This window comes from Nesoenas mayeri (assembly GCF_963082525.1).
Source record: "Nesoenas mayeri genome assembly, chromosome: 16".
Classification (NCBI taxonomy): Eukaryota; Metazoa; Chordata; class Aves; order Columbiformes; family Columbidae; genus Nesoenas; species Nesoenas mayeri.
The window spans coordinates 13,708,538-13,734,486 of NC_137562.1; the positions used below are offsets into that span (position 1 = coordinate 13,708,538).

Genomic DNA, 25,949 nt, shown 5'->3' on the forward strand with positions numbered 1-25,949 from the left:
TCCTATGTGCAGAAGACCAGTAATCCTGGCAAAACCCAGACCCGACACCAGCAGCTCTCCAGCTTTACTGGAATTGCTTAATTTTGTTTAGGAGCCTGTGGGTGCTGAGCAGGGGAACAGGCCAAGGTCAGTCCTAGTGTAATAAGTACAGGGCAATGCCTGCAGCACCTGTAAGGATGTGTGCCTGCATGCCCATATAATGTACATATCTATGTAATGTATGTGCCTATACAATGTACATGTCCTGCAAGTGCTCCCATGTCCAGCAGCCCTGTCAGCATGGCATTGATGTGTCCCATCATAGGCAAGGGATACTACTGGTTGTGACCGTGGATGCCTATGGACAGCGCGAGGAGGAAAGTTCCACCTCTCTGGTGGTTTCTGATGTTGAATGCCCAGGTGAGGACCTGCTCTGTGCCAGGGATTTGCTGGTGGCCCGTGTGTCCCTGGGCTTCCAGGGAATGTCTTCTCTCATGCCATGGAGCCATCAGTCCCAGTCCAGTCACCCCGGGCACAGGGAGGACAAATTGACTCTCAGCACCTTAAAAGCATCAGACAACAAAATCCTTTCTTGAGAGCAGAAATCTGTGAATTTAATAGTTGTAGGGTAAATCTCTTCTGGTGTACAGAAGCCAAACAGCCAGTCAGTACCACCCAGCTCTCTTTGAGCACCCTTCTTCTGCCAGTCCCAAAGCACTTTCCAGAGGGGTGCACAGAGAGGGACACTGGAGTGGTGGCAGAGCCCAGAGTGACCTGAGCACCCCGATCCCCACCAGCCCAAACATGGTGGGTGTTGGTCGGGGAGCCAGTCCCATGTCCCAGATCTATGCCCGGCTGGTGGGCAGCCAGTGCTGCACCCGAGGGCTTGTTCCTCCTCTGACTCCTGTGCCCTTTGCCTTTGCAGCCGGAGAAATATCAGTGTGCTCTGCTGCCCGAGGACGCCTGGTGCTGGTCGCTGAGCTCCAGCCATAAAGAGAAGAGACCATTTCAGTTGGCTTTATGTACGTGGCCTGGATGGAGCCCTCCTCCACCACCCTGGGGAAGACAAAGGGTAATGCTCCTGGCTGATATGGTGTCACTACACCCCTGGGGACAGCGAGGGCGTGGAGGGCTGGGCTGTGGAGCAGCTGGCACAGCCCCATTGCACATCTTCCAGGTGGGCTCCAGCCTGGCTCCCAGCTCCCGCAGCTGGCCCAGGAGGCGGTTGTGTGCGAGGATGTTGGCTGAGCAAAAAAATCAGGCTTTGACCTGAGAGAGAACAATATTTCAAGCAACATGCTGCTTCCTCTCTCTTGTTACACATAAGAACATGAGATGTTTCAGATGTTTCGTCTGTAGTTTGGGGGAAGGGATTTGTCCTGTGTGGACCAGTCCCTCTGCTCCCCCAGGGAAGCTGGTTTTCCTCCTGCTCTAGCTGCATGTGGGAGATTTTATATGAAATGACAACAGGAGCAAAAGGCAACTGCTTTATTTTTAATGAAGAGAGCGGGAAGACACCAGCCCTCCTCTAATGCCTCCTTTTGCACAGAGCTTGGTCTCTCTTCTCCCAGACCACTGCATGTCTCTGACACCAGGTGTTTCCCTCCACATGTATTATGTTTGCATTTAATACTGCAGCAAAGCACCAATTTGGCTGCCCCAAGCTGCAGTCTTCCTGTGTGGGTGAAGGACACTGGAAGCAGCAGCTTCTTCTGGGTTTGAACTGAACCAAACAACAGTTTTGACCTTCCTCCAAACCATAGGACAGTGGACAAATTTCAAGCCTACTATGGTATAGAAAATCATTCTGAACACCTGAGATGCTGTCTGGGATGTAATTGGCTCTCACTCATCACCTGCACCCTTCCCTCCTCATCCCAAACTACCACCCCCACTTAAGTTCTCATGCCTTGGGTATACCCAGCAGGTGTTTCTTCATTTTTTGCAGCTGATCATCCTTTCCTGCTCTCTTTAAAGGGCTGCAGGGGGGCAGTAGTGGCCCCCTGAGAAGGTGGGGTTGTTTGTGGGCTCAATGAATTGCTGTGGGAGATCAAGCTATTCCCTTCTGAGTTTTAGGAAAGAGCTGGTGGCAGGGTGGGCTGGTGCAAGGATGGGGAGTGTGGAGAATGAGGCGTCTCTGTGCTCGCTGGCTGTGGGCTGCTTCCCTTGCTTCAGGACACAGCCTCTGCTGGGAGATGTGCTCCCAGGTGTGTTTGATGCTTTGTTTTCTATTTTCATGAGATTATTTTTTTTCAATATGAGATTATTTGTTCAAGCTTTAGCTATCTGCTTTTTCTTCTCCTTCTTTCTCCAGCTTTGCATGCAGTTTTTCTTTAAAATGTGCAGGGTTGTTTGTGAGCTCTGGCTTGCTTGGAGCCAGGGCTGCTTGGCTGGGGTTCCTGCTCTGGTTTGCTGTGTCCCTGGGGTATAAGCAAAAGGATCCACAAGAGAAAACTGGACAAACTGGGAGCTCTGCAGAGGGTGGCTAAGAAAGCTTCCCCAAGTGAAGAAGTCCTTTAAAGTCTTTCCTAACCTTTCCCTGGACTTGCTGTGTGCTGTAGAGCTCCAGTGGCAATGAAAGCAGAGCTCAGTGCTGGCCTGGAGGTATCTTTTGGATCTGTAGCAGGGGAAAGCTTGAGCTTTTTTTTTCTTGCTAGTAAAAGCATGTGTTTGCAGGAGCCCTCCTCCTTCTGAATTCCCCTTGTGCCCCTTCTTGGAGCTAAAACTGGGGCATCTCTTCCTTATGCTGCATGCAGCCCCTGTAATGGGTGAAAGCTGTGGGCTGCATTATGTGCCCCTATCTCAACCTGCTCCTCCAAAACCTGCGCTGCTCCCCAACCATCACCTGCTGCCCCGGTGACAGCCTGCCAGGCCTCCTTGCCTCTTTGTGCTGGCAACCAGCCCTTTCCAGAGCAGGAGAGGATGAAGCACTTGCTCGGAGGGGTTTGCAATCTAGGTTAGGTAGGAGATGCTGAGAGCTGTGACATCAGGGGAGAGGGTGGGAGGCAGCTTTGCAGATGACGAGTCTATGAGGTTGCTTCTCCGTGCAAGGTACGCGTTGCATTAGTAATGTGTTTGTAGCAAATAACGCTGGGCTAGCATGGGAATGTGGGTCAGCGCTGGCAGAACTGTTGAAGGGAGAGGGAGCTGCTCGTGCTGGGAAGAAACCGTATGTTACTGAGGGGTGTTTGGTGGGGGGAAATTTAGCTGCAGTAACTGCTCCAACTTGTAAGTAGCAGCTTTATGTTGTGTTAGTGGGTTCCTGCTGCCTGGGGGTGCCTCTGGCCCTGGGTGTTGGGGTGAAATGGTCTTTGGGGAGGGGGGTAGAGGGTGCATATGTTTGTTCCTGGTGTGTTATAGTCACTTCATATCAGGAAACTCCTAGACTTGCTTGCTGATGCTCTCTGTGGCCCTGGCCGTGCCTGGAGCATCCCTGCTGCCCCGGCAGGCACAAGGAGGGATGCAGCCGGGCATGTACGACCAAGGATTCCAGCGTATTTTCGTGACCTATTTCTGATTCTGTTGTTCAGCGTGTGTGCGCTCAAGAAATCTTTGTGCTTTAGGGGGAGTGAGGTTTGCTAGTGATAAGGAAAAGCCTTTTTGGCTGCTTGGGAGATTTAAACCAGAAACTAACCTGGCTTCAAAGGTGAGCTTGGGTTGAAGAAGGTGGCTCTGAGCCTGAATAGAAAGTGATATTGGATGTGGGTATAATTATCCTAAAAATGTGCATGGTACTTCAGTGCAGAAAGAAAGACTCTTGCTCAGAGCAAGTGCACTTAATGAAATAGCTTTGCTAGAAAATGCTGCCCTTGGTCAGCAGGGACTTGTTGAGTAGCTTCACTTCCAGCAAAGCAGCAGTGGAGCAGAATGGGGCTGGTGGAGGAAAGCATGAATAGGCTGCCAGGCTGTGACCCTGGAGAGCTGTGCAGCCTTTGCTCGCTGCTGGTGCTCCTGCCTGGCTGCAGCTGTGGAGGTTTTGCTAAAGCAGCCTTGTCCAAGCCCCTTGGAGCAAGTCGGGAGCTTGTCCTGCATCCTGTGCTACCAGCAAACACCTCAAACCAGGTGGATGCGTTTTGGTTTGCCCAAGATGCCCAAGCGGTGACATCTTCACCTGTGTCTGAAGGGAATCCTGAGTCTGGGATCAGAAGAGTGTTTATGACAGCATGTGGATCCTGGGGCTGAAAACCAGCTTGTGAGGGTTCAGATTTGGAGAGCAGGACTGATGTCCTTCTGCTGTGACCATGATATCTGTCTGGTTTGTTGAGCAGCCCATAGGCAGGCGTTGTATGACCTTCAGCAGACCTCAGTGAGCCAGGGAGAACCAGACTGTTGGGGAAATAAAGACTGTGTCAAGTGGGAGGAGATGGGGATTGATCTGTCTGGGTGCTGCCTGCTGGGACAAGCTCTTGGACCTGCTCCAGGGCCAAGTATTGGCCAAGGTCAGGGTCTCAGACCAGCCTGATGTGGTAAGCTCATTCACTGAATGGTTTATGTTTCTTTAAATGCCTGCTTTCCTCTTCCCTGTCCATTCAGAAACTCTAAAACTACATCCTGGTTACTGGCTCCTCGCCAAATCAACAGGTCCTGGAGCTGCTGGTGGTGCGTGGTTGGTGGATCTCTGGAGCGTGCAGCTCCTGCAATCTGCCACATCCCCAGAGCTGTGTGGGAAGGGCTCTGCAAATGGGCTTGTGTTTGCTTCAAATCTTGTCATCGTCCTACAAACTCCTTGCCCAGGGACATGGGCTCTGGCAATCACTGCTGCCAAATCCTTGGTCCATAGAAGAGCTGTTCCAGGATGATAATTTGCTTGTATCTATGAAGGCTTTTTTTTTTTTTGAGGAGAGAGGGGAGTATGTGTTTCTCTGGACGCTTTGGTTCTTTCCCTTCAGTAGCAAAATTAAGGCTGAGCCAGGGAGTTAAACTGAGTCTAGGAATATTTTTATCTGCTCCTAAGCAAAACAAGGAACTCCTCTGCGCAGGTTGCACTTCTTGGGCTTTTCTCTTGCTCAGCCTGTGCAGCAGAGAGCAGGGTTCAGGGCTTTGCATCTCTGTGAAGGGCAAGGTGACGATGGGTGGTGGCAACCGCCCGAGCAGGGATGATCCATGGTGGGAATCCCGGCTTCTGGCACTGGCTGCGTGTCCTTGGGCAAGTCACTTACTCGCTGCAATGTGTTTGTGCTGGCTTACCTCCTGCGGGGTCCTGAAAGGTTTCATTCATGTCCCTAATTACTCGTGGAGTCCTGAATGAAAGGAGCAGTGGATATGCCAAGTGTGTGACGTACCCCAGTACAACATCGTCCTTGTGAACGCTCTCCTTGTCCCTCCTGGGGACCCAGGGGTGGCTCAGGAGGCTTGAGGGTGGTGTTTTAGCCAGTCTCCTCTGCCATGAGAGAGAGCAACTGTGTTGTTGCATTTCTCCCCATCCTGTGAGCTATTGAGGGCTCCTGGCAGGGCTGGGAGGGGAGCTGTCCTGGTTCCTATAATTTTCTGGTTATTTTGGTATGTGGGTGGAAGGGGGAGGAGGGCGGCTGTGGAGAGAAGAGCAAGGTCAGTGAAGAACAAACATGCCTCTGTGCACTTGTGATCATGCCACCAGCTAATAGCCTTCGATGCTCCAACTTTTCCTTGCAGAACTCATCAAGCAGGGCCGTGAGAGGATAGGACAGACCATCAAAGCCTCTGGCTCCAGGCTCTGCTCGTAGTGAGTATGAAAATCTTGTAGTGAGTATGGAAAACCTCCTGGCGGGATGAGAGCCCTTTAAAAAGCTCAGCCTGATAACCCGGCGCTGGCAGGGCGGTGAATGGAGCTGGCTGGCACCGCGCAGATGTGGGCAGGCCCTGGGGACAGGCGCCAGCACCCGCTGCCACCCGCCATCCCTGCCCTGCTCAGCCCGGCCACTGAGCAGAGGGGATCCGGGATGGCTGCAGGTCTGTGCACGGAGGTGTGCAGGGGTGGAGAGGGGGAGCACCCACAGGTGAGATCTGGAGGGGCTGGTGGGATCTTTGGGCACCTTTTATTGGAAGGGACAGGGTGGCTGGGGGACAGGGGCTGTCAGAGCCCACAGGTGTGTGAGAGTCTGGTGGGGCTGAGGGGGAATGGACAAAGCACTCTGGGGCAGAGGAGAAGGGTATGGAGCTTTTATTATGCCTTCTGTCATTTCTTTAATCCTGGCTTTTGCAAGGAGCATGGGGGAACCCCTAAAACCAGGGGGAGGAATGTCTGGGGTGGCAGGACCCATCCCTCCTCAGCAATGCTTGAGCAGGCTGGCTCTGAAACAAGTGTTCAAGTCCAACTTCTCCAGCCCCAGCAGCACTGGGTAGATGACAGTCCTGTGCTTTAACGCCTCTGCTCACCGAGCCCACCCTGGCTGCCATGGCCAGCCCCTCTTCCTGCAGTGTCACCAATCCCAAACTGTCCTGCTCTGCCCTGGGGGAACGGTCTCCAGCTGCTGCCAGCCCAAATGATGGAGGGACCAGTTGGGACTGTCCTGGCTGCCCTGTGGGGATGCTGGGTGGCAGAGCTGGGTGCTGCAGCATCCCTGTGTGGTGCAGAGGGGGCTGTGTCTGCATTGAGAGGGGTCTGACTGTGGCTAGAGGGCTTCAATTTTGTCCGGCCCTGATGCTCTGCTGCTGCTGGGGCTGCACTGGTCTTCACATGTCAGCGCCCTGACCTGTTGCTGCAACTGTAAATCAAGGGCTATCTGTGGCATTTGATATGTTTGTACTTGTTCTCATCAACTGGTGCACCAAGGAATTCAGCTGAGGTCTCCTGTGATGAAGGGGAACATGCACTGGGATTTGTGCTGGTTCCTGGCAGGTTAATGATGTGAAGCTGTTTCTCTCTTGGACTTTGTTCCAATACTCGCTTGCTCTTCTTTTTTCCAAGTGCTGAACGCGTTGTTTTTTTAATGGATCATTCCCGGAGCCCGGACAAAAGCACCCAGGTGAGACCATTGTACTGTGCCAGCAAGTCCTCACCATTAGGATGAAGAGAGGGGCTGGTGCCTGTGGTAGAAAAGCAAGGAGAGCCTGCATTAGCTTCCTGGGAGTCTTGCTGCTGCCTTGCCCCTGTGGGTGATGCTGGGTGGAGAAAAAGGAGAGCAGAGAGGCCCTATACAGCCTTCTGGACCAGGCATAATGCTCCCAGAGTCTGAGGAAGGGAAGATGCCTGGGGAGCAGGAAGAAGAGGAAAGCTGTATGTACCTCCTTCTTGTTGGGAAGAGGGAGGCTGCACCTCTAGGGTGCTGGGTGTGTATAAGGCCATTTCCAAGGCTCCAGACTTGGCAGTTTTGGGGCTCAATGGGAGCAGGCAGAGGGCTGCAGGGTTTGGGGGTGCTGGTGTCCTGCTGCAGGGGTGCTCCTCTGTCTCAGATGTGCACAGGCATTTGTTTCAGTGCTGTGGTGAGCAACTAAACCATGCAGTGCCTTTCCTCTGGTAGCACAGCAGGGCTGGGAAGCCTCAAATGAGGAGCTAAGCAGTTGCTTAGTACTCTTGCTCTTTGGGCAAGTATGGGATGAGGTCTTCAGCCCAGACTCTAGCTTACTGCAGCCTCCAGCTCAGGGATGATATTACTTTAATGCAGAGCTCTGTTCTCCCTTTCCCCACCACTAAAAAGTTTGCCAAAACATCCACTCTGTCTTTTGCTGACGGGTGTTTATCAGTGACTCTGTGCAAGTGATGCTGGACTGAGGAAAGAAAAGCACAACCTGCAGCATGGTCCCTGTGAATAACGTGATCGTTATCTTCCCTAGCCTCCAACACCAACTGACAACATCAACCTTGGACCTTCTGCTAACCCCAAGTAAGCCCCCTGCAGAAGCCAGGTAGGGTGTGGAGCATGCAGGGAAGAGATCTGGCAGGGGAACGCCTGTGTCTCATGTGGGTGGTGTCTGCAATGTCCTCACAATTATATTACTTGGCCTTTAATGTCATGTGTATCACCAATGCACCAGCTTTCAAGACAAGTAGCTATAGCGGGTCCCTGTTATCATAGTCACCCTCTCCTGTCCATGTCTGCAGCCCTTTGTCCCATTTCTCTTGAGGGGTAGGAAGGGAAGACCTTCCTCATCACTGCTGGCTCCCTGACTCTTTCTCTAGAAATGGGGATGAGCTGTGTCACCTGAGAGGTGCTTTCACTGTGGCTGTGTTCTGCAGATGGGATGCTGAGGGATTGCTCATCCTCTGCTGGGTGCAGGACACACATAGTGTTAATCCCCTGCTTGCTGGCTGGGAGCAAGGGCCACTTTAATCCCTTTCACAAGCACTTGTGTTTCCACAAAGGAACTCTGCTTTGATGGCAGTGTTGCTGTTGCATGTTTCTCTCCCAGAAACATTAACTTGCTTCATTCTTCCCCAACAGTGCCAAGCCAACAGACTTTGACTTCCTGAAGGTTATTGGCAAAGGAAGCTTTGGAAAAGTAAGTGGATTTGTACAGGTGGGCTGTAGCTCTCTGGAGGCAGCTTGGAAAGAGACTTCCCTACTGGAAGAGTTTCTGGCTGTGTCTTTTGCTTGCCCCACTCCTGAGGGGTTTGGTCTGAATGGGACTGGGCCCAGACAAGACCTGAGATAGGGTTTGCATAGCCCATCCTTACTTTGAGCTGCCCTGCAGCCTCTCTAGGGACAGAAGGGTGAGATGTTTTATGCTCAGGATGGTGATGAACAGTAATTGGTTTAAAATAGGCCTCAGACTTTTTCAGTTAATAAAAGATCTCTAGACAAATCTATGACTTGATCGTCAGGATCCACTATTAATGGATTGTCCACAAATAGTCCAAACACACTTTTTAGGTAAGAGAAGTATTGTGGAGATGTCATGTTCCTTTTTCTGACAATGAGAAAATGCTGGCAAGTCAGTGGGCTGGAGCTTGGTCTTTACAGCTTTGTACCTGACCCTGTCAGGTTGTACTCTGTGTATAATCACTCACAGGAGTGTTGAGCTAATGAGAAAAATACTCTTCAAGTGGCACAAGGTGAGACTGAAACTGATGACCAGCACCTTCTGTTGCAGGTTCTCCTGGCCAAGCGCAAGTGTGATGGGACTTTTTATGCTGTGAAAGTCTTGCATAAGAAAACCATCCTAAAGAAAAAAGAGGTATGTCTGCTGTCTTTGGCTACTTCTGTAAATAGAGGTCAGTGTATGAGCAATCCTGGTAATATAATTGGTATGTATTGTGGCTGAGTGAGCATTCATGTAGACAAGCCGCATGTTAAACATGGATTTCTTGGTGCCATGGGAAAATGGAGAAGAACCGGGATGAAACAGGTTAGAGAGGAGAGATTGGTTTCCTTTCTGGAGCTAGAGCTGACCCTGTAGAACTTGCAGCTTCTACTTGCTTTCAGAACAGCAATGGGTCCATATGGTGGACTGCACTGAACTTTTGCCTGAAACTCTAACTCCTTTCCTACTTACAGCAAAACCACATCATGGCAGAGCGCAACGTGCTCCTGAAAAACGTCAAGCACCCCTTCCTTGTGGGACTCCATTACTCCTTCCAGACTTCGGAGAAGCTTTATTTTGTGCTTGATTATGTAAACGGGGGAGAGGTGAGTGCATGTACAGGCTTTATTTTAATCCTCTTTACGGTCCTTTCCAAACTAACTGCTTTGTTGCCTGAAAATTTCTTGTCAGAAGATAATTATGTTGAAGTATAATGTTGCCTTGACTGCTGGCAAGGACCAGCTGGGAGTGGCTGGCATTCACCTATATGTTGACTGAAGATCTTGCTGGATATGACCCATGCCAGCTGATTCCCAAGGCAAAAACACTGAGAAAAACAAGTGCTGGGGTGTTTTAAAATTCTCTGGAGAATACTGGAAATGCTGATGATGTTGGTGAGCTTTGGGCAAAAGTCATTTGCGGGCCAGCTCTGGATTCCAGTCTAGAGGTCTTGTGATTCCACTACAGCAGGTCAAATGTCTTCTGTCCTGTAGAAGCTCCTCTCTCCTCAGCTGTGTTTTTCTGTGCTACCTGAAACTGGCTGGGAGATACAGTTAATATGGATGTCTTTTCCAAGTCTAACTCACATTGGGGATCTTAGCGGGTTCAGTGCTGTGCATGTACTTCTCTTCATGGCCGTACTACAGCTATAATTGTCCTGTAGGTTGTAGCAAACTAGAAAACTTAATTAGATCAGCAGATTACCAGCTTTGGGATGATGTATTAAGTAAGGGGGTGACATGAGTAGGACAAATGAAGCAATTTCTGGAAAGGTGTTTAGATTGCTAAAGTCATTTAGCTTCAGCTTATTTGGTGCTGTTCATATGTCGCTGCAAATTGGTTTTCACTCGAGTAGCTGGCTTTCAGGCTTGTTCTAGTTATCCTTCAGTTTTTTAGAGAAGGAATGATCCACCTTATGATCTCGTTGTAGCTCTTCTTCCACTTGCAAAGGGAGCGGTGTTTCCGTGAGCCCCGGGCTCGATTCTATGCTGCAGAAGTCGCTAGTGCAATCGGGTACCTGCATTCCCTAAACATCATTTACAGGTAAGGCACATCTGCCAAGGACAGCAGGGACACCAAGTTTGCCCAGCCAGGCTGTGTGCAGTGCTGGGGAGAAAAAGGGCTTCACTGACAAGACAGTGCAGAGATAAGACAGTGCACAACTGGCACTTTATCCTGCAAGACAGTTCCATGCAGATGCATCTTGATGGGCAATAAATATTCCCAGTCTGATAGTGTGAAAGAGAAAGGTTAAGGGTACAGAGCTAAAATAAACCTGGCTCAATAAGTAAGACATTTTCTCTCCGCAGCAATTCATGCATAGATATGCAGGCTAGCACCTGACCTTGTTCAACAGCAGTCCCTCTATGTTTGCATGTATGTTGATACCAAACAGTGATGGGAATCTGCGCTCTGTGAAGGTCTTGGTGAACTGGATTGGGAGGTTTTGTTATGTCCTGTTCTTAACTGATGGTGTTTCAGATCTGGCTTTCCTAAATATCTGGCCAAATCTGCTCAAACAGCACTTTTTTGTCTTGCAGGGACTTAAAACCTGAGAACATCCTTCTGGATTGCCAGGTATATTCACAGCTTGTGCTGCCTTCCTTCTGTCTTTGAAATCATCAGGACTATAAACAGAGGGCTATATTTCTGCAAGCTGGGCTATACTTGCTTCACTGTATGGGTTTTGTATGTATGTATGTATCACTGCATATCTGTGCAGACCCTGCAAGAGGGAGTGAGCCTGCTCTCTGCAGAGCTGCACACTTGGAGCAGTCTCTGCTTGTTCCAAAGAGCTGGGACCTGACTTCTGGGCAGGGATTAGGGATGCTAAGAGCAGGGGTCAAGGATGCTAAGAGCAAGTAATGGGTGCTGCTCTGGTGGTGACTGCTGTATCGACTGGCTCTGCCATAAAGCAGTGGCAAAGCAGTGCTGCATCTCTTCATAGCTACGTAGCTGTAGTCAAATCAACTAAAAAAAGTCCAGATCTTTCTCTGTAGGCTCCTGTACTTGTACTATAGGAGGGGAAGCAGATGAACAGTGAGGAACTAAAACATGCATGAGATGCAATGTGAAGCCCAATGCTTGGAAGTCCTGTCTCTTCTCTAGAAAGAGTAGTCCAAGCTGAAGTGTCCCTCCCTTCTTTAGGGACACGTAGTATTGACAGACTTTGGACTCTGCAAAGAAGGAATGGAGCAAGAGGAGACAACATCTACTTTTTGTGGCACTCCTGAGGTACAGTGTGTGCTGGGGGTTCTCTGTGACCTGGGGGCTCAAAGCCTTCAGAGATTTGCTGCTCTGGGGCTCAGACTTGTGTGTGTGCTCAACTTCTCAAAATGTAGTCTGTGAATTAGAACATTTTGGGCCCTTTCAGGCTGTCAGCCCGAAGCTGGAGTTCAGATAAGGCTTCCCCTACTCAGCAGATACATTTTTACCTGTGACAGCTGATTAGTATTCCAAACTTGCTGTGCTATCGGGGCAGGGATCTCTGTGCTTGGAAATGGCTGGTGTTGTGAAACTGGGGCTGCTGCAGGTGGCTGTGGAGACAACCTTGACCCTGGGAGCCTGTGACCAGGCTGTTTACCTGCTCCGATACCCTGGAGCTGCAGAACGCGGATCCTGCTGGCACCGACGCACACAGGACCTTGCTGAGCTCCTCTGTGTGTCCTTGGTGTGCGGGAGCTGCAGAACACTCTGTGCAGGGGAGAGGAGCAGGCATTTTCTCTAATGCACCTCAAACAGGTTTTGCTACAACCTGTCTCCAGTTTGGCTTATGGGAGGGGTTTTTTCCCACTTCTTGCTAAGCTGGGGATTTTGGTAGCACTTTGGTTTCAGTAATACACCTGTCCTGCTGGCCCTCCTTGGGTGGCTTGAAGAAGGGTCTGTAAACAAGACACCTTTCAGTGTTCAAGCTCTGTAGAACGGATGGGAGCTTCCTGGTAGCAGCCCTCGGATTTCAGTGTGGACCCTCTTGTGCAATAGTACAGCATGAACTAAGCAGGAATGTTTGAAGTCTGTTTTGTGGATTTTTGTGTGTGTGTATGTCTGGTTTGTGTTGTTTTTTTTTTTTTTGGGGGGGGGCAGCGAGTTGTCTTCGTTTGTTTGTGGTGTGTGTTTGTTTGCTTGTTCTCCTCTGCCCTAGATAAGGAGCCTGATAGTTGACAGTGATAACGCTGTGTGAGACCAGGGTCAGTGTGCTGCTTGTTCTGCAGGCAGCTTGAATTCTTGACTGTTGCTCCCTGATGATGGTTATTGGTCGTTTTGCTGCTTTGGACAGACTTAGTGGGATTGAAAGCTGCAGCTTCTTAGAGATGCAATGTGCCATTGCAGGACAGATAGCCCAGCTGAGAGGTGGGTGGCAAATCCTTGTGCAAGTTCTCTATAGGAAGAGAAATGCTTTGGGGGAATTTGGTAGGTGTCTTTCAAACCCATTGCTCTGAAGCAAGTGGGGAATCCATCAAAGCGGGGTAGGAATTGCATCTGTGTGCTTCCTAATGCGTTTGTTCTGCTTGCACTGCAGCTAGTTTTGCATACTTAGGAGGACAAAGACCTTCCTTTAGAATCTGACTCCAATATTTGCTTCTGAATCTTCCCAGTACTTGGCTCCCGAGGTGCTAAAGAAGCAGCCGTATGACAGGACAGTGGACTGGTGGTGCCTAGGGGCTGTCCTCTATGAAATGCTGTTTGGACTGGTAAGTTTGGAAGCAGACTCTTTTACTTTACATGCTGGAGAACTTATTTTCAAAAGCTGTGTGAGATTGATCTGGTGTTCACATGGTACCTGACACAGACAATTGAATTCTGAATTAGATGAGCTGGTTCAATCATACTATTGTCCTTTTGAACAGAAAGTATGTGGCAGGTCTCCCTCACCTACTTGCTGCAGGACTCACTTTGACCTGCGATGTGTGGTTCCATATGGTAGCTCATGTTTTACCTGGCTGCTTCTCCTCTCTTTCAAATTAGCCTCCTTTTTACAGCCGGGATGTGTCTCAAATGTATGACAACATTCTGCACAAGCCACTCCACATCCAAGGAAGCAAGACTGTGGCAGCTTGTGACATCCTTCAGGGACTTCTCCACAAGGACCAGAAGAGGAGGCTGGGTGCCAAGACAGACTTTGTAGGTGGTTTCCATTACGATCAGGAGGGAGGATGGATAGAAAACATTTCTATTTTGAGCCTTTCTTTTGTGATAATGGCACTGTCTTGGAAAAAAAGCTTTCCATGCAGGTTGATGTCTCTTCAGCCTCCTAAAAAGGGGCGTAAGGGGTTTACTTGGATTTCCCAAGGGAAAGGTGTGGTGGCAAGTTAGGACACCAGTGTGTGAGGGTGTCATCTGCCTTTAAGGGAATCCTGGACCATGGCCCCCATGTATTAAAGAATTGCCACGTGGGCCCTACATGGATATGTGGTAGCTCCAAGAATCAATTCAGCCACTTAATGCTGTGAAACCAGCTGGCAGGTCCTCAAAAAGGAGGATTGGCAGAAGAGTGACTTTTTCTCCCCTCACTTTCTATGCAGCTTGAGATAAAGAACCACGTATTCTTCAGCCCAATAAACTGGGATGATTTGTACCACAAGAGGATCACTCCTCCATTTAACCCCAATGTGGTAAGTGGGTATTTCTGTTGGTATCTCTTATATAGTGGTACAAAAGGAATCATCTTTACATTTCTTATGATGACACTGAGGGATGCTGAAGTGCAGGTTATGAACTGCAGACTCAGTGGTGATGACTCTCGAAAGAACAGCTGTGTTAGACTGTCTGAACACAAGCAGTTTGGGCTTGGCTCACTCAAAATGATGTGTATCTCTGCTCCTCGCCTTAGGCTGGTCCAGCTGATCTGCGCCACTTTGACCCGGAATTCACCCAAGAAGCGATCTCCACCTCCATCACCCACACGCCTGACCTAGCAGCCAGCAGCTCCAGTGCCTCAGATGCATTTTTAGGGTTTTCTTATGCACCAACTGAAGAGGACATCTAGGTTTTATACAGGCTCTGAGAAGCCAGATTTTAACTGAATGGGTTTTATGTTTGAGTTTTTCCCTTTTTTTTTTTTTTTTCCTCAAAGGGTTGGTACTGTCCTTTGCTTGTGGTTCAAGGAAACTGGGACTAATACACTAACTGGCTGGGATGGAATCTTAACTCTTGCTGTTTGGTGGATTTCTCTCTAAGTGATTGTTCCCCTGGCAAGAGAAGTGAGACACTGATTATTATTTTCCCTTGAGTGTACTGTGTTACTTGGTGGAATTGTATTCACTGTGGTTGTATTTATGGTTGAGGTATGTACCACCATTCACATCAACAGCCATGTCCTCTAACTGGACACTTTCTTGTTTTGTTTTGGAGGAGCTAACTCTGCCCAACTGCTTTGCCCCCCTAATAGAGAGTGAAACACCACACTAACTCCCAGGAGCAGTGGCTTCATTGCTTTAAGTGGACTGTGCCACTTAAACCACTCATCTTGAACTGGGCTGAGAAATGGTTTATCAGTTATTGCCCCAAATGTGGCTGCAGGTCTGTAACTCCTGACCAGTCCTGTGGCCTTTCACACCAGCCAGTCCCTCCCTAAGGTGAGCGGATCATCCCTCTCTGGTCCAGGGCTGGGATGCTGCTGGAGGAACAAGGAGGTTATTATGGAGGAGATGGGGTGTGTGTGTGGAAAAATACCAGATAAAATAGGTGGGAAGAGGTTGGGTTGCTTAGCAAAACAAAAATAACCTTGTGGTCTAACCCTCCTGGGGGTGGGGGCTCCTTTCACAGCACACACTTGCCTTGCCTGAGGCACAAACACTGCACCAAGCACGATCCAGAGCAGCGAGGGCAGCCCCATCACTGATGTACAAGTTATTTATTCTGCTTTAACTCAAACACTGGTGTATTCAGTGAATGTCACTTCCTGCTGTTTCTTTTTTTAAAGTCATTTTGTTGTTCTCTTGTTGTGGGGAGGAGGAAGGGGGCTCAGAGCTTCTAACAGCAACATGGGGATGAACAAAGGGGTTTCTAAAAGTTGTGTGATGCTCACTCTGGTGGGAAGCTTCTGCTGGAACTTTATTTTTCCTTAATTACCGGACTTTATGTTATACTTGCTGAAAGCATCAGCAACATGATATGGTTTATATTAAAATGCATATACTGCTGTGCCTCCATCTCTGTGCTGTGTGTGAGGGAAGTGCAGAGGGGAGGAGGGAGGTGGGTGTTGCTGTTACGCTATGCCTTAGAGGGGCTGTAGTTAATTTGTTTGGGGTTTTGGGGGGTATTTTCCTGTTCCTGCTGTGGAAACTGCCTGAGAGGACAGTGGCCAGCCCTGGGCTGATGCCAGGCGATCGCTAGCCCACGTCAAACCCCAGCGCTCCCCACCTGGCCCCGGGGCTGCCCCCGGCGCGGCTGCGGTGGTACCGTCCCGCTTCCCCCCCCTTCCCGGCGAATGGGCCAAACCACCGCGGCGACCTCAGCGCGGCGCCCCCCGCGCATGCGCACTCGTGTCCGGCGCGTTGCTACGCGGTAGCGGACGCGTCCCCGCTCGGCGCGGCCGCCGACGCGGGGACATCCCCCCCACGGACCCGCTGCGGCGTCCCGCCGGAGAGTGGGAGCGGTGGAGGTTCGCTCCACGCCCGGAGAGCTGGCATCCTTTAGGGTAGCCCCGGTGACGCTATGGAGAAGGGTGTGCGCAATGTCATCGCGTTCAACGCGTCCAAAGGGGAGAGCTTCGCTCTCGGCAGCAGCTACAAGTCCCTGCGGAAAAGGCTTCGCGGCAACTGGAAGATCCAGAGGTGAGGGGAGAAGCCGCGTTTCTGTGCTCCGAGGGGCCGTTGGGTGTCTGGCGAGCAAGAGGCTCCGTCAGCCGGGCCTGGCCCTGCGGGGCGGCCCGGGAACCACCCGTGTCCCGGGCAGCGGGTGCAGGGAGCGGATCCTGCTCCGTTCTGCTCTGGTGAGACCCCCTGCGGTGCTGGTCCAGCTCTGGGGTCCTCAGCACACGGCAGACATGGACCTGCTGGAGACGCCCCTTAGTTTCAGAAGGACAGGGAGCTGCTGGAGAGACTCTAGCGCAGGGCAACAAAGATGCTGAAGGGAGGCTCGTCAGGTGCAAAGTTTAATAGCAGCTTTGATGGTTTATACCAGTTCTGGATTTTCTAAAATACCTTGTTAGAAAGGCTTTTCTATTGAATTTGTAAAATTTGTAAAGATTATTTTTACTGGAGTTGTTAACTTTAAACCTAAGTGAAAGGATGCAAAGTGACTGAAGTGATTTGCTTTGTGTTTATTTGCCAGTTCTTTTGTTTTTTTTTCTTTAAGTTGTGGTTCGGGAATATGTCCAAGAATAACTTGTGTCTTTATTAATCTGTTTATAGCTTAAAAGATGAAATCACATCTGAGAAACTGTTTGGGGTAAAATTGTGGATTACAGCAGGGCCAAGAGAAAAGTTCAGTGCTGCTGAGGTAAGAAGTCAATAATTGTTTGCAAAGTAGTTATATTTCAGTATTTTTTTAATGTGAAATATAAAAGAGCAACATAGAAGAATTTGCAATAGTACTGCTGTCTATGAATTTACACAAATTGAAATTCGCATGCTTTTTCTTTCGAGTTCATTCCAAATAGGCAAAATTATTCCCCTTCCCTTACCTCAGTATAACTTCCTGCTGTCATGTGTGTTGTTTCTGTCACATGTATTTTTTCTGGATCTTCCCTGTCTTCTAGTTTATGGTTCTGAAGAAATTCCTGGAGGATGGTGGAGCCATCCTGGTGATGCTGACAGAAGGTGGAGAGTCCAGATGTGGCACAAATATTAACTTTTTGTTAGAAGAATATGGGATCGTTTTCAATAATGGTAATGGCGCTCACTGGTACCTTTTCTTCTTCCCTTTTCAACAAAATCTAAAGTGTAAGTTCAGCCTTTTTAGGTAGAAGCCAAGCAGGTCCCTTTCACAAAGTGCCTTTTAGTCCAAGAGATGCTTTTTATTGAAATATACATGGGTATGGCTGTGTGATACTGGAGCACAACAAGGGCTTTCCATGGACATAGTACCTTGCTAACAACTTGGCCATCTCCATTCCTTTGCTATAGTTGTCCATTTTAATGGTATTTACTAACAAAAATTAATTCTACTGACATTTCTTAGTTAAAGAGCCTTTCATTTCAAACATTTTTCCATATGTTTTAATACCCTGAATAAACAGTGGCACCTTTCTATAGCAGACCGATAAAATGCCATTCATTACTACTGATGTGAGAAAACAGAACAAACCAACCAAACAAACCAACCAAACAGCTGCGCCTAAGTTTACATGTGACTCAAGACCCTAAAAATAGTTCCTTTCTAGACCATGCCTTTTTTGCTTCACCAGTATTAGAGTCATTATGCTTTTAGAAGATGTATAAAACCAGAATTTGAACTTGTAAAACTTGATACATATTCTTTTAACTGGATCATCCTTTTGCATCTTCTGCTTTCCAGAAGACATTGAGTGCTTATTTTTATTTGAACTTGCAAATGTATTCCTGTTCTAAATCTATATGTCTGAAAGGAATCCCAGAGCTAAACTCATATTTTCATTGCTATATCTAGCATGCTGATCAGCTGAGATGTACATTTCTTTATATGTTTTCTTTCTTCAAGATGCTGTAGTACGAACCGTATATTTCAAGTACCACCACCCAAAAGAAGCACTGATCTCTGATGGAGTCTTGAACAGGTAAATATTTGGGGTATATAAATCTTTAGAGTAAACTCTTAGAATCCGTATTGTTTTCAGTAAGTTTTGCTTTTCAACATCTTGTAGGGGAATCAGTGAAGCTGCAAGAAAAACAGTCCTTGAGACATCAGATGAAGATGGAAGTGGAGGTGACTCACGGTAAGTGTTTTCCTTTGAGGCAGCTGATGTGAAAAGGTTTAGAATAATTTGGGATTGGCAGGTTTGCAATCTAGCAGGAGTATGTTGTGCTTGTGTTGAGGTTTTCGAATGTATTTCTTGTGTCAGCTTCCTGCTCCTCAGGGTTATATCTGGAAAGGACAATGTGTTTAACAGTGCTGGATACCCAATGAAGGAGCAGGCGTGGTGGGTTTGAAGGCAATTAGTACTGTCCTGACCAGATCTATTTAGTCACTTGTCTGTGGATTTGAATTTGACAGAACAGTATAAATATGAATAACCTCTAGACAGTGACCGGTCTGTTGCAGGTGTGAGCAACGCTACATCTTTTTAAAGAGCCTTAATCCAGGGTAAAATAGACATTTAATGCAGTTTTTAGCTTTCCATCCCTCTGTGCTGCAGAGGAGTGAAAAGGCATTGAGACGAACACAGCTTTTCCATAAATAACTCTAAATGTTTGTATTCTTCCTTGCAGCTAGTTTTTAGACTAATAAATGACCGTGTGGTTGATTATAAAGAAAAATGTAAGTGTGAAAACATTTTATATAGTTTTGTTGCAGAATATATATTCATCCATGAGTTAACTAGCCTTCTCTCAGGTACAGGACTGTGCGGACAGAAATCCAGAGCATTCTTTGTTCCTTATTTAAGACAAATACTCAACCTGGAAAAATCCATAGAAAGAGACTAAAATGTCATTATAATGATCTGAATGTTCTAACCCGTGCCTCTTGGCATTCCCCCAGCAGTGCACAATTACAGTTTGCAGTTAAGGGAGACAGACTGAGTTTAATATGTCCAGCCTACCCGATACATGCAGCTGCTTACGGAGTGTCTGTATTTCCCGCAGAGCGCTCACTTTCGTGTATCCGTTTGGTGCCACGCTGAATGTGATGAAACCAGCGGTGGCTGTTCTGTCAACAGGATCCATCTGCTTCCCGCTCAACAGGCCTGTTCTTGCGTTCTACCAGCACGAGGTATGACCCTGCATGTGACAAAACACGAGTTCTCCCCCTGCCCTGCACAAAAACTGAGAGGGGATTTTCTGGGAGCACTTAAAAACCCACTTCTAGTTTTGACGCATTTGCAAACTCCAGATGGGCCTGCTGACTCCTCCCTCCTTCTATGGGAAACTTTTTTGCATGGGGTTCGGAGAAGAACTAATTTGATGGTCAGCAAAAAATAGATATTTATTTGGCTGACAGATCTTTTTAGTTACTCCTTAGAGTTTGAAGTTTTTCCCGCTATTTTAGTGATTGTTTAGTAAGTTAAATTATTGTTAGCATCATAAACACACCGAATTGAGTTAAAGAAGAGAACTGTCACCTTGGAACCAGTGGATTTGTATATGTTATCTTACCTGTCCAGCCCTGTTAATTAAAAAAATACCAACCAACCAAAAAAACCCCAGACATCTAGTAGTAGTTGATGGGTACGAATAAAGGATTAATATTGTTAGTGAATGTGAACATGTTAACACACTATTTACTATGTAGATGAGTGTCTAACACTACTGTGGTTCTTCAATATCTTTGTTAGGAAGGTGATTTTTTTTGTCCTGAGGATGCCCAACTTCATCCCCCCATGTTGCAGCTGAAATAAACCCCATAAATCAAAGGCAAAGCAATATGAAGTGAACTTACAAGTACACTTGCTGCTTGCATTTTAATATTTATAGCTGTCAGACTAAGATACAATAAAATTCCTACACCCACACAATATTTGCACATAGATCTGCTAATAACGCATTCAGTTCACATTATTTCTTTTTACTTGATTGACAAAAGAGTTTTCTTTTTCTGTAAAAATAACCTAAGTGCAGCTATTGTTGATGATACTCCGTGGGTTTTTTTTGATTGTCAGCCAATTGTCTGTCTACTTGCTTGAAATGCAGAGCAGTATTTTTAATACATTTATGAGCCTTAAGAGCAAATACACTTACAATGCTGCTGCGCTCTTGTGAGCTTGCCACTCCTTATTCCAAAATGTCCTAGTTCTTTAAATCACTTTGCAGTTAGACATCACTAACAATGGCCTCTAAAGCTGTGATTTGAAATGGGTGTTTTGCTGTATCGTGTTTTTTATTGATAGAGTCAAGGTGGAAAGTTAGCAGCACTGGGATCTTCGCACATGTTCAGTGATCAATATTTAGATAAAGAAGAAAATGGTAAGATCATGGTAAGCTGTTTTTTGTTTGTGTTTTGTTTGTTTGGTGTTTTCATTTATTGTTTGTCTGCTTTTAGTTTTCTTAGTGGGTCGCCACAGCACTTACAAAGCAGTCCAAGCTCACTAGCTCCATTTTAGAGCAAGATAGCTGTAAAATGGATTCAATGTGGAGATTCTAACCCAATACTAACATCCTGGGGAATATGTTAGAGCGCAAGTAACAGGAGGAGGTTTTAAAGACAGACTTTATTATGTTATAGTGCACTAAAAAGCTTTTGCTCCTTCTGTTCGCCACTTTATTGTCAGTAATATTTAAATATTCAATAGGGTGGTTTTGTGTTTTTTTTTTTTTCTACTTTCTTATAGCTTCCTTGGTGCTCGATTATGGCTACATGGTTAATAACAAATGTTTGCACATAGAGCTCCTGATACCTGGGGGTTGTAAAGCACTTTCTAAAGTGGGATATGTAGCATTGTTATGTGTGAGAAGGGGAGTTTCCTGCTGAGGTGCTCATGAAAGTCTGCACCTCATACCAAGTACGCTCATTGCCATGACTCATTGCTTCCCTATGGAAATACAAAAAAAGCTTGTGTTTTCTGCACAGATATTCTTTCATTTATTACCTTTTTTCTTACTTTTCACTATATGTTATTTAGTAGATTAAATATGAATGTTTAAGCATTATAATAGATTATTTGGACTCTCCAGAAGTTAATTAAGTTTTGTCCTTCTCCAGGATGTGCTTTTCCAGTGGCTCACAACATCAGATATCCATTTGAACCAGATGGATATGGACGACCCTGAGGTAAGAGATCCATCAAAAGGAAGTAAATAATATTAATAGCGTGATCTAGCAGCACCAGTTTTGGCAAACCATGTATTCAGCACAAGACAGCCAACAGGTAGATGGATGCTGTTGTTGCTGCAGACCCTTTATTCAGCATCTGAGATTGAGTAGATGGATGGATTAGGCATAAAAAAGAATGGTATTGTGTCTCTGTCAGATTGCTACTCATTATCAGATTTCATTTGTGAAAGTCTCTTCCCAATTTGCCCATGTTTATGAGATCATTTGCTGCTCCAGCATAAGTTTGCGCTTCACTCTGAGCCCTCGGACATGAGGAATGTGTGTGAAGGGAGATTTCTGTGTGTGGGTAGGGATCGACCTGTGTATCCAATTTAGTTGCTTTTTTCACTGATGTTTGCAAATGCTGGTTTTATGTGGAAATATCATGTGATAAAATTGCATACTCTGTGTGCATAAAAAGACAGTTTTTCACAGTTGACAGGTAAGCTGGTTCTTTTAATTTTAAAGAATTAGCAGAAATCCAGATACAATGTCCATGTGGTGAGGAGTTTTACAGCTGAGAGTGGAGTTTGCACAGTCCACCAGTCCAGTAAGCTGCACTGCAAATGGTCGTGCCTGGTAGATACTGAAAGAATTATTTCTAGATGACATATTAAGTGAGATATATACTAGAAAGAGACTATGGGTCGGTCTTTTTAAATCACAGATGCGTGTATCTGTGTGTGTGTTCAGATTTCAGACTATACCATGCTCCCAGATACAGCTGCACTGAGCGAGAAGCTGCGAGTCTGTCTGCAAGAAGGAGACGAGAACCCAAGAGACTTCACAAAGCTGTTTGATACGTCCCTTTATCAGCTGGATACAACTGCCCTCCCTTCAGTTATCAAGTCAGCAGCTGTGATTTGGTTTTTTTTAGTTCCATTGTGTATTCTGCATTTTCTGTTTGTGCTCAACTGTGTCTGCTCAAGAGCAGAAAGGACTGAGCTGTAGGCAGCATTCTGAACATGGATATACCAGGAGGTTGATTTATATTAATACAGTCTGGTAGCGATGTTTTCTCTTGCTTCTTGTCTTAGCTGCACTTTCTGACATCGTTTTTTCCTTTTTTCTGACTCCTGCTGGTTCAGGGAACTGATATTTTTAGTAGAACTGTCTATAGTGATGTCAGGTACTTTCTGGAGTGATAACTGAGAGCTGGTTATTTTTCCACTTATGAATGGCTTCACATTTACTGAATCTGCATTTCATTCATCTTTGCATTTCCAGTAATTCTGTCTTGAGATTCATCTGCTGCTTAGTTTTACTGGCTTGGGATTGCTAGCAGCTTTGTCCCTCATAATTCACGTTACCCTTGTATTCATGTGCGAATACTAGCAGGCTTGACACAGATGCCATGAGACTCCACTCTGTTACAGATGCTTTTTTCTTACTCTGCATTTCTTGTATTTTTGCTAGATGTGAATTAATAGTGGAATCTCCCTTCTCATCCCATCACAAGTAACTTTAAAAGAGCTTTTGGTTACAGACTTCCTGAAAAAACTTTTTTGAACTGGATCACTTTTTCCTTCTGTGCGTTCACACCTTTAAAAGTTACTTGAAGAATTGAGGTGTGACTTCCTTCTATTTTATCATCTTATATATCCACTTATCATTATCTTCTTCTCTGTCATAAGTTTAATTAATTTGCTCACTGTAGAAGTCAGTTATTACTGATAAATACTTTTCTGGGATCCTTCTAAAATCAGACGTTCTTCTTTTTTCTGCTATGACTGTGCATACTGTTGACCCTGGTGTCTTCATCAAAATCAGTCTCTATAATCTGCAGTGGAAATGGATGTTGTATCGTTTCTTCTCTCATACTTTGTCTTTTTCTGTGCTGCAGAGCTTATGAACAGCTGAACGTAAAACATGAACCTCTCCAACTCATTCAGCCCCAGTTTGAGACTCCGCTCCCTGCCCTCCAGCCAGCTGTGAGTGATCTTGTTAATACAGCCCGTGCAGAACCCTTCTGTTTCTTGTAAAACCTCCTAAGAGCTGCATGGTTGCAACTGAAAGTAGCGTCTTATGCACTACCCTTTAAAAACACAAATCCAACTGCATGAAAAAGAAAACACCCTTCCCAGAATGAACGTGAATATGTTTCCAAGGTGAGCTGTTACGGCGAGCTTAGTGCCTCAGCTATCACCTGGATCTCTTGGAGCAAAACTGAAAACAAGCTGCAAATGCAGTATGTCTAGTTGTGATGCTAGGTGATCATTCTGGCATACTTGTGGCTGAATTCTTTTGGAATATTCAGTTATAAATGGAGCTTTTAAAAAAGTGCACCTTTGTACTTTGGGCCTTGGAGATGCTTTTGACTTTATGAAAGGTTTCTTCAAGTCCAATCTAAGTCCACGATTATTGTCTTAGAGATCTGTAAAGTGTAAGAGGAAGATGTGACAATAAACCGTGCTAATTCTTCACTTCAAGGTTTTTCCACCTGCTTTCAGAGAATTGCCTCCTCCTCCTCTGGAGCTCTTTGACTTGGATGAAACTTTCGCATCTGAGAAAGCTCGTCTTGCAGAGATTACAAACAAATGTAAGTGGAGCAGGCTGATTGTTGACACATTTATATATAAAGTCGAAGTTTTTGGAGGAAAATTGTTGTTATATTTAATTTTCAAACATGAGTCTTGTTTATGAAAATCCACTCCGCTCATCCTGGGCCAAGAAACTGGATGGCCTTGGAAATGGATAAAATGACTTTATGTATGATGACATTTTGTTTGTTACATGACATTTTAATACGTTTCTGCCTGCTGTTTCCTATATCACACATAAATTGCTTTGCGTGCTCTTGCTGATTTATTTAACATCTTTTTATGCTTTAGAGTTAAAAAGTTAATATTATAATTATTAGTTAATAATATTCTAAAGACACCTTAAATCTAAACAAGATGAGAACGTACTAGCTTCAGGAATACATCATGGCTAGTCCACTGAACTTAGTTACAGGACTTAACCTCCTAGAATGCTAACAACAAATGAGAGTAATAGTATATTTTTGCCCAACTGATACGGATCTGTGTGATATTCAACTTCCTTCTTCCTTGGGATGCTTGTTTAGGTACTGATGATGACCTGGAGTTCTACATACGAAAATGCGGTGATATCTTAGGAGTGACAAGTAAACTCCCAAAGGAGAAGCAAGATGCCAAACATATCCTGGAGTACATCTTCTTCCGAGTGGTTGAGTTTAAGAAACTGAATCAGGTATATTTAATAACAGAATTACAAGTGAATAGTTGATGGTGTCAACATTTCTACCCTATTGATAACATTCTTTCTGTTTTTCTCTCCTTTTCCCTTACCTAAGGAACATGATACTGACACAAGTGAAGCTGGATTCCAGAATGCCAACTGAGACCTGGCTTTCCCCAGTTTGAGATAGACTTTCTAGTAAAAACATATTTTTCCACTTTTTTAAGCCTCCATGTTCAGCGTACTAATTGGTTCAGTACATTAATTGGGGCCATCTCCGTAGTTCACTGAATGTTCACATTGTTTATGTGTTATCGTGTATGTTATGTGTTTTATCATTTATTAATGCCTTTGGAGGCAGAGCTTGCATTTCGCAAGCACTTTCCAAATGATTTCCTATTTTTCTACTTCTTTATGAAAAAAATTTTGTACTAAGAAAATGTGGTTTGGGTTTTCCTTTCTGGCTCCAGGATTTATTTGCTTGCAAGGCTTACTGGGGTTCTCCTGATGTCCGTGTTGTCCTTAATTGCACTGTGGGAAAGATTGTGATTTTTGGTTTGTGAACTGTGCAAAAGAATATACAGCCATAAATACAAGAGCTGCTGAAAATACGCTGGACTGTCATCCCAAGGCACTTTCCCTTTGTCTCTCAGCCAAAGAGAACTGAGGAGAGGTGGGTTTGTTACTGTAGAAGGCAAACATTTCTTCCAAGGGAGGGGAAGAATTGAAAATAAGCAATAATGACATTGTTGCAGGTCATGGCCTCATAGGAGAATGAAAATAACATCATTTTGAAAAGAAGGGACAGCATTTGGATGAAAAAGGCTTCTAAGATTAAACAGGTTGTTCTTAAGAAAATGTGATGCTGTGTAGAAACTCAGGGATATTTTTACTTACAGTTATTTGATATCCAGTCTATTCCCAGAGAGAGTCAGCTAGGGAATGCACAAGAATGGAAATTCAAGTGAAATTCGTTGACTGTGAGATGTTGAAGCTCAATGCACAGCAAAAATAGAGCCAAAGATACCAGTGGTGAGAAGAAAAGATTTGTCAACGCTATTAACACCATGTGGCTTTGTTGCAAGGACTTTTTTTATATCAACACTGTGAGATTGCACTTTAAATACCACACTTTTTGAATGTCAATATGACACTCAAACTGTGGAACTTATATTCTTCCCCCACCCAAGTCTCTATGTAGCCTTTGCGACACTTGTGCTTTATCTCGCTTTGGAATGTCTTCTAACTCAAAAGCTGCTTTTTCCAAAAGATCTTCTCATCTTTTATCTACAACAAGTCATTTTACATTCCTTATATTTTGGATGCCAGCTTGGTGCAGGGTTTTCTAAAGGAGGTGCCCCAAGGTACCTTCCAAGTTACTGACCAGTCGAGATGTGCTAATAGAATGTTAGCAGAAGTTTGTATATGCTTATTCTGCAGAC

At 45.9% G+C, this 25,949-nt stretch overlaps 2 protein-coding genes across 3 annotated transcripts; both read left to right on the forward strand.

Annotated features, from left to right (window-relative positions):
- Positions 1-999: 999 nt before the first annotated feature.
- Positions 1,000-14,733, forward strand: SGK2 (serum/glucocorticoid regulated kinase 2; the record flags this gene model as incomplete). Of its 2 annotated transcripts, none has more annotated exons than XM_080354613.1 (14): positions 1,000-1,051; positions 5,611-5,680; positions 6,866-6,923; positions 7,732-7,781; positions 8,340-8,397; positions 8,989-9,072; positions 9,393-9,524; positions 10,349-10,461; positions 10,959-10,995; positions 11,566-11,652; positions 13,014-13,109; positions 13,384-13,539; positions 13,941-14,030; positions 14,249-14,733. In XM_080354613.1, 14 exons carry the CDS (start codon positions 1,000-1,002, stop codon positions 14,402-14,404), a joined length of 1,239 nt encoding a protein of 412 aa, XP_080210739.1. In that variant the 3' UTR covers positions 14,405-14,733. The 2 variants fall into 2 exon arrangements, with proteins under 2 accessions (XP_080210739.1, XP_080210738.1); XM_080354612.1 differs by lacking the exon at positions 1,000-1,051 and adding an exon at positions 2,012-2,186.
- Positions 14,734-16,074: 1,341 nt separating this feature from the next.
- IFT52 (intraflagellar transport 52) lies at positions 16,075-24,969 on the forward strand (the record flags this gene model as incomplete). Its single annotated transcript, XM_080354632.1, has 13 exons — positions 16,075-16,193; positions 16,773-16,860; positions 17,120-17,249; positions 18,040-18,115; positions 18,203-18,274; positions 19,143-19,269; positions 20,384-20,470; positions 21,196-21,264; positions 22,000-22,154; positions 23,150-23,237; positions 23,737-23,845; positions 24,374-24,519; positions 24,623-24,969. 13 exons carry the CDS (start codon positions 16,075-16,077, stop codon positions 24,668-24,670), a joined length of 1,314 nt encoding a protein of 437 aa, XP_080210758.1. The 3' UTR covers positions 24,671-24,969.
- Between the last annotated feature and the right edge of the window lie 980 nt (positions 24,970-25,949).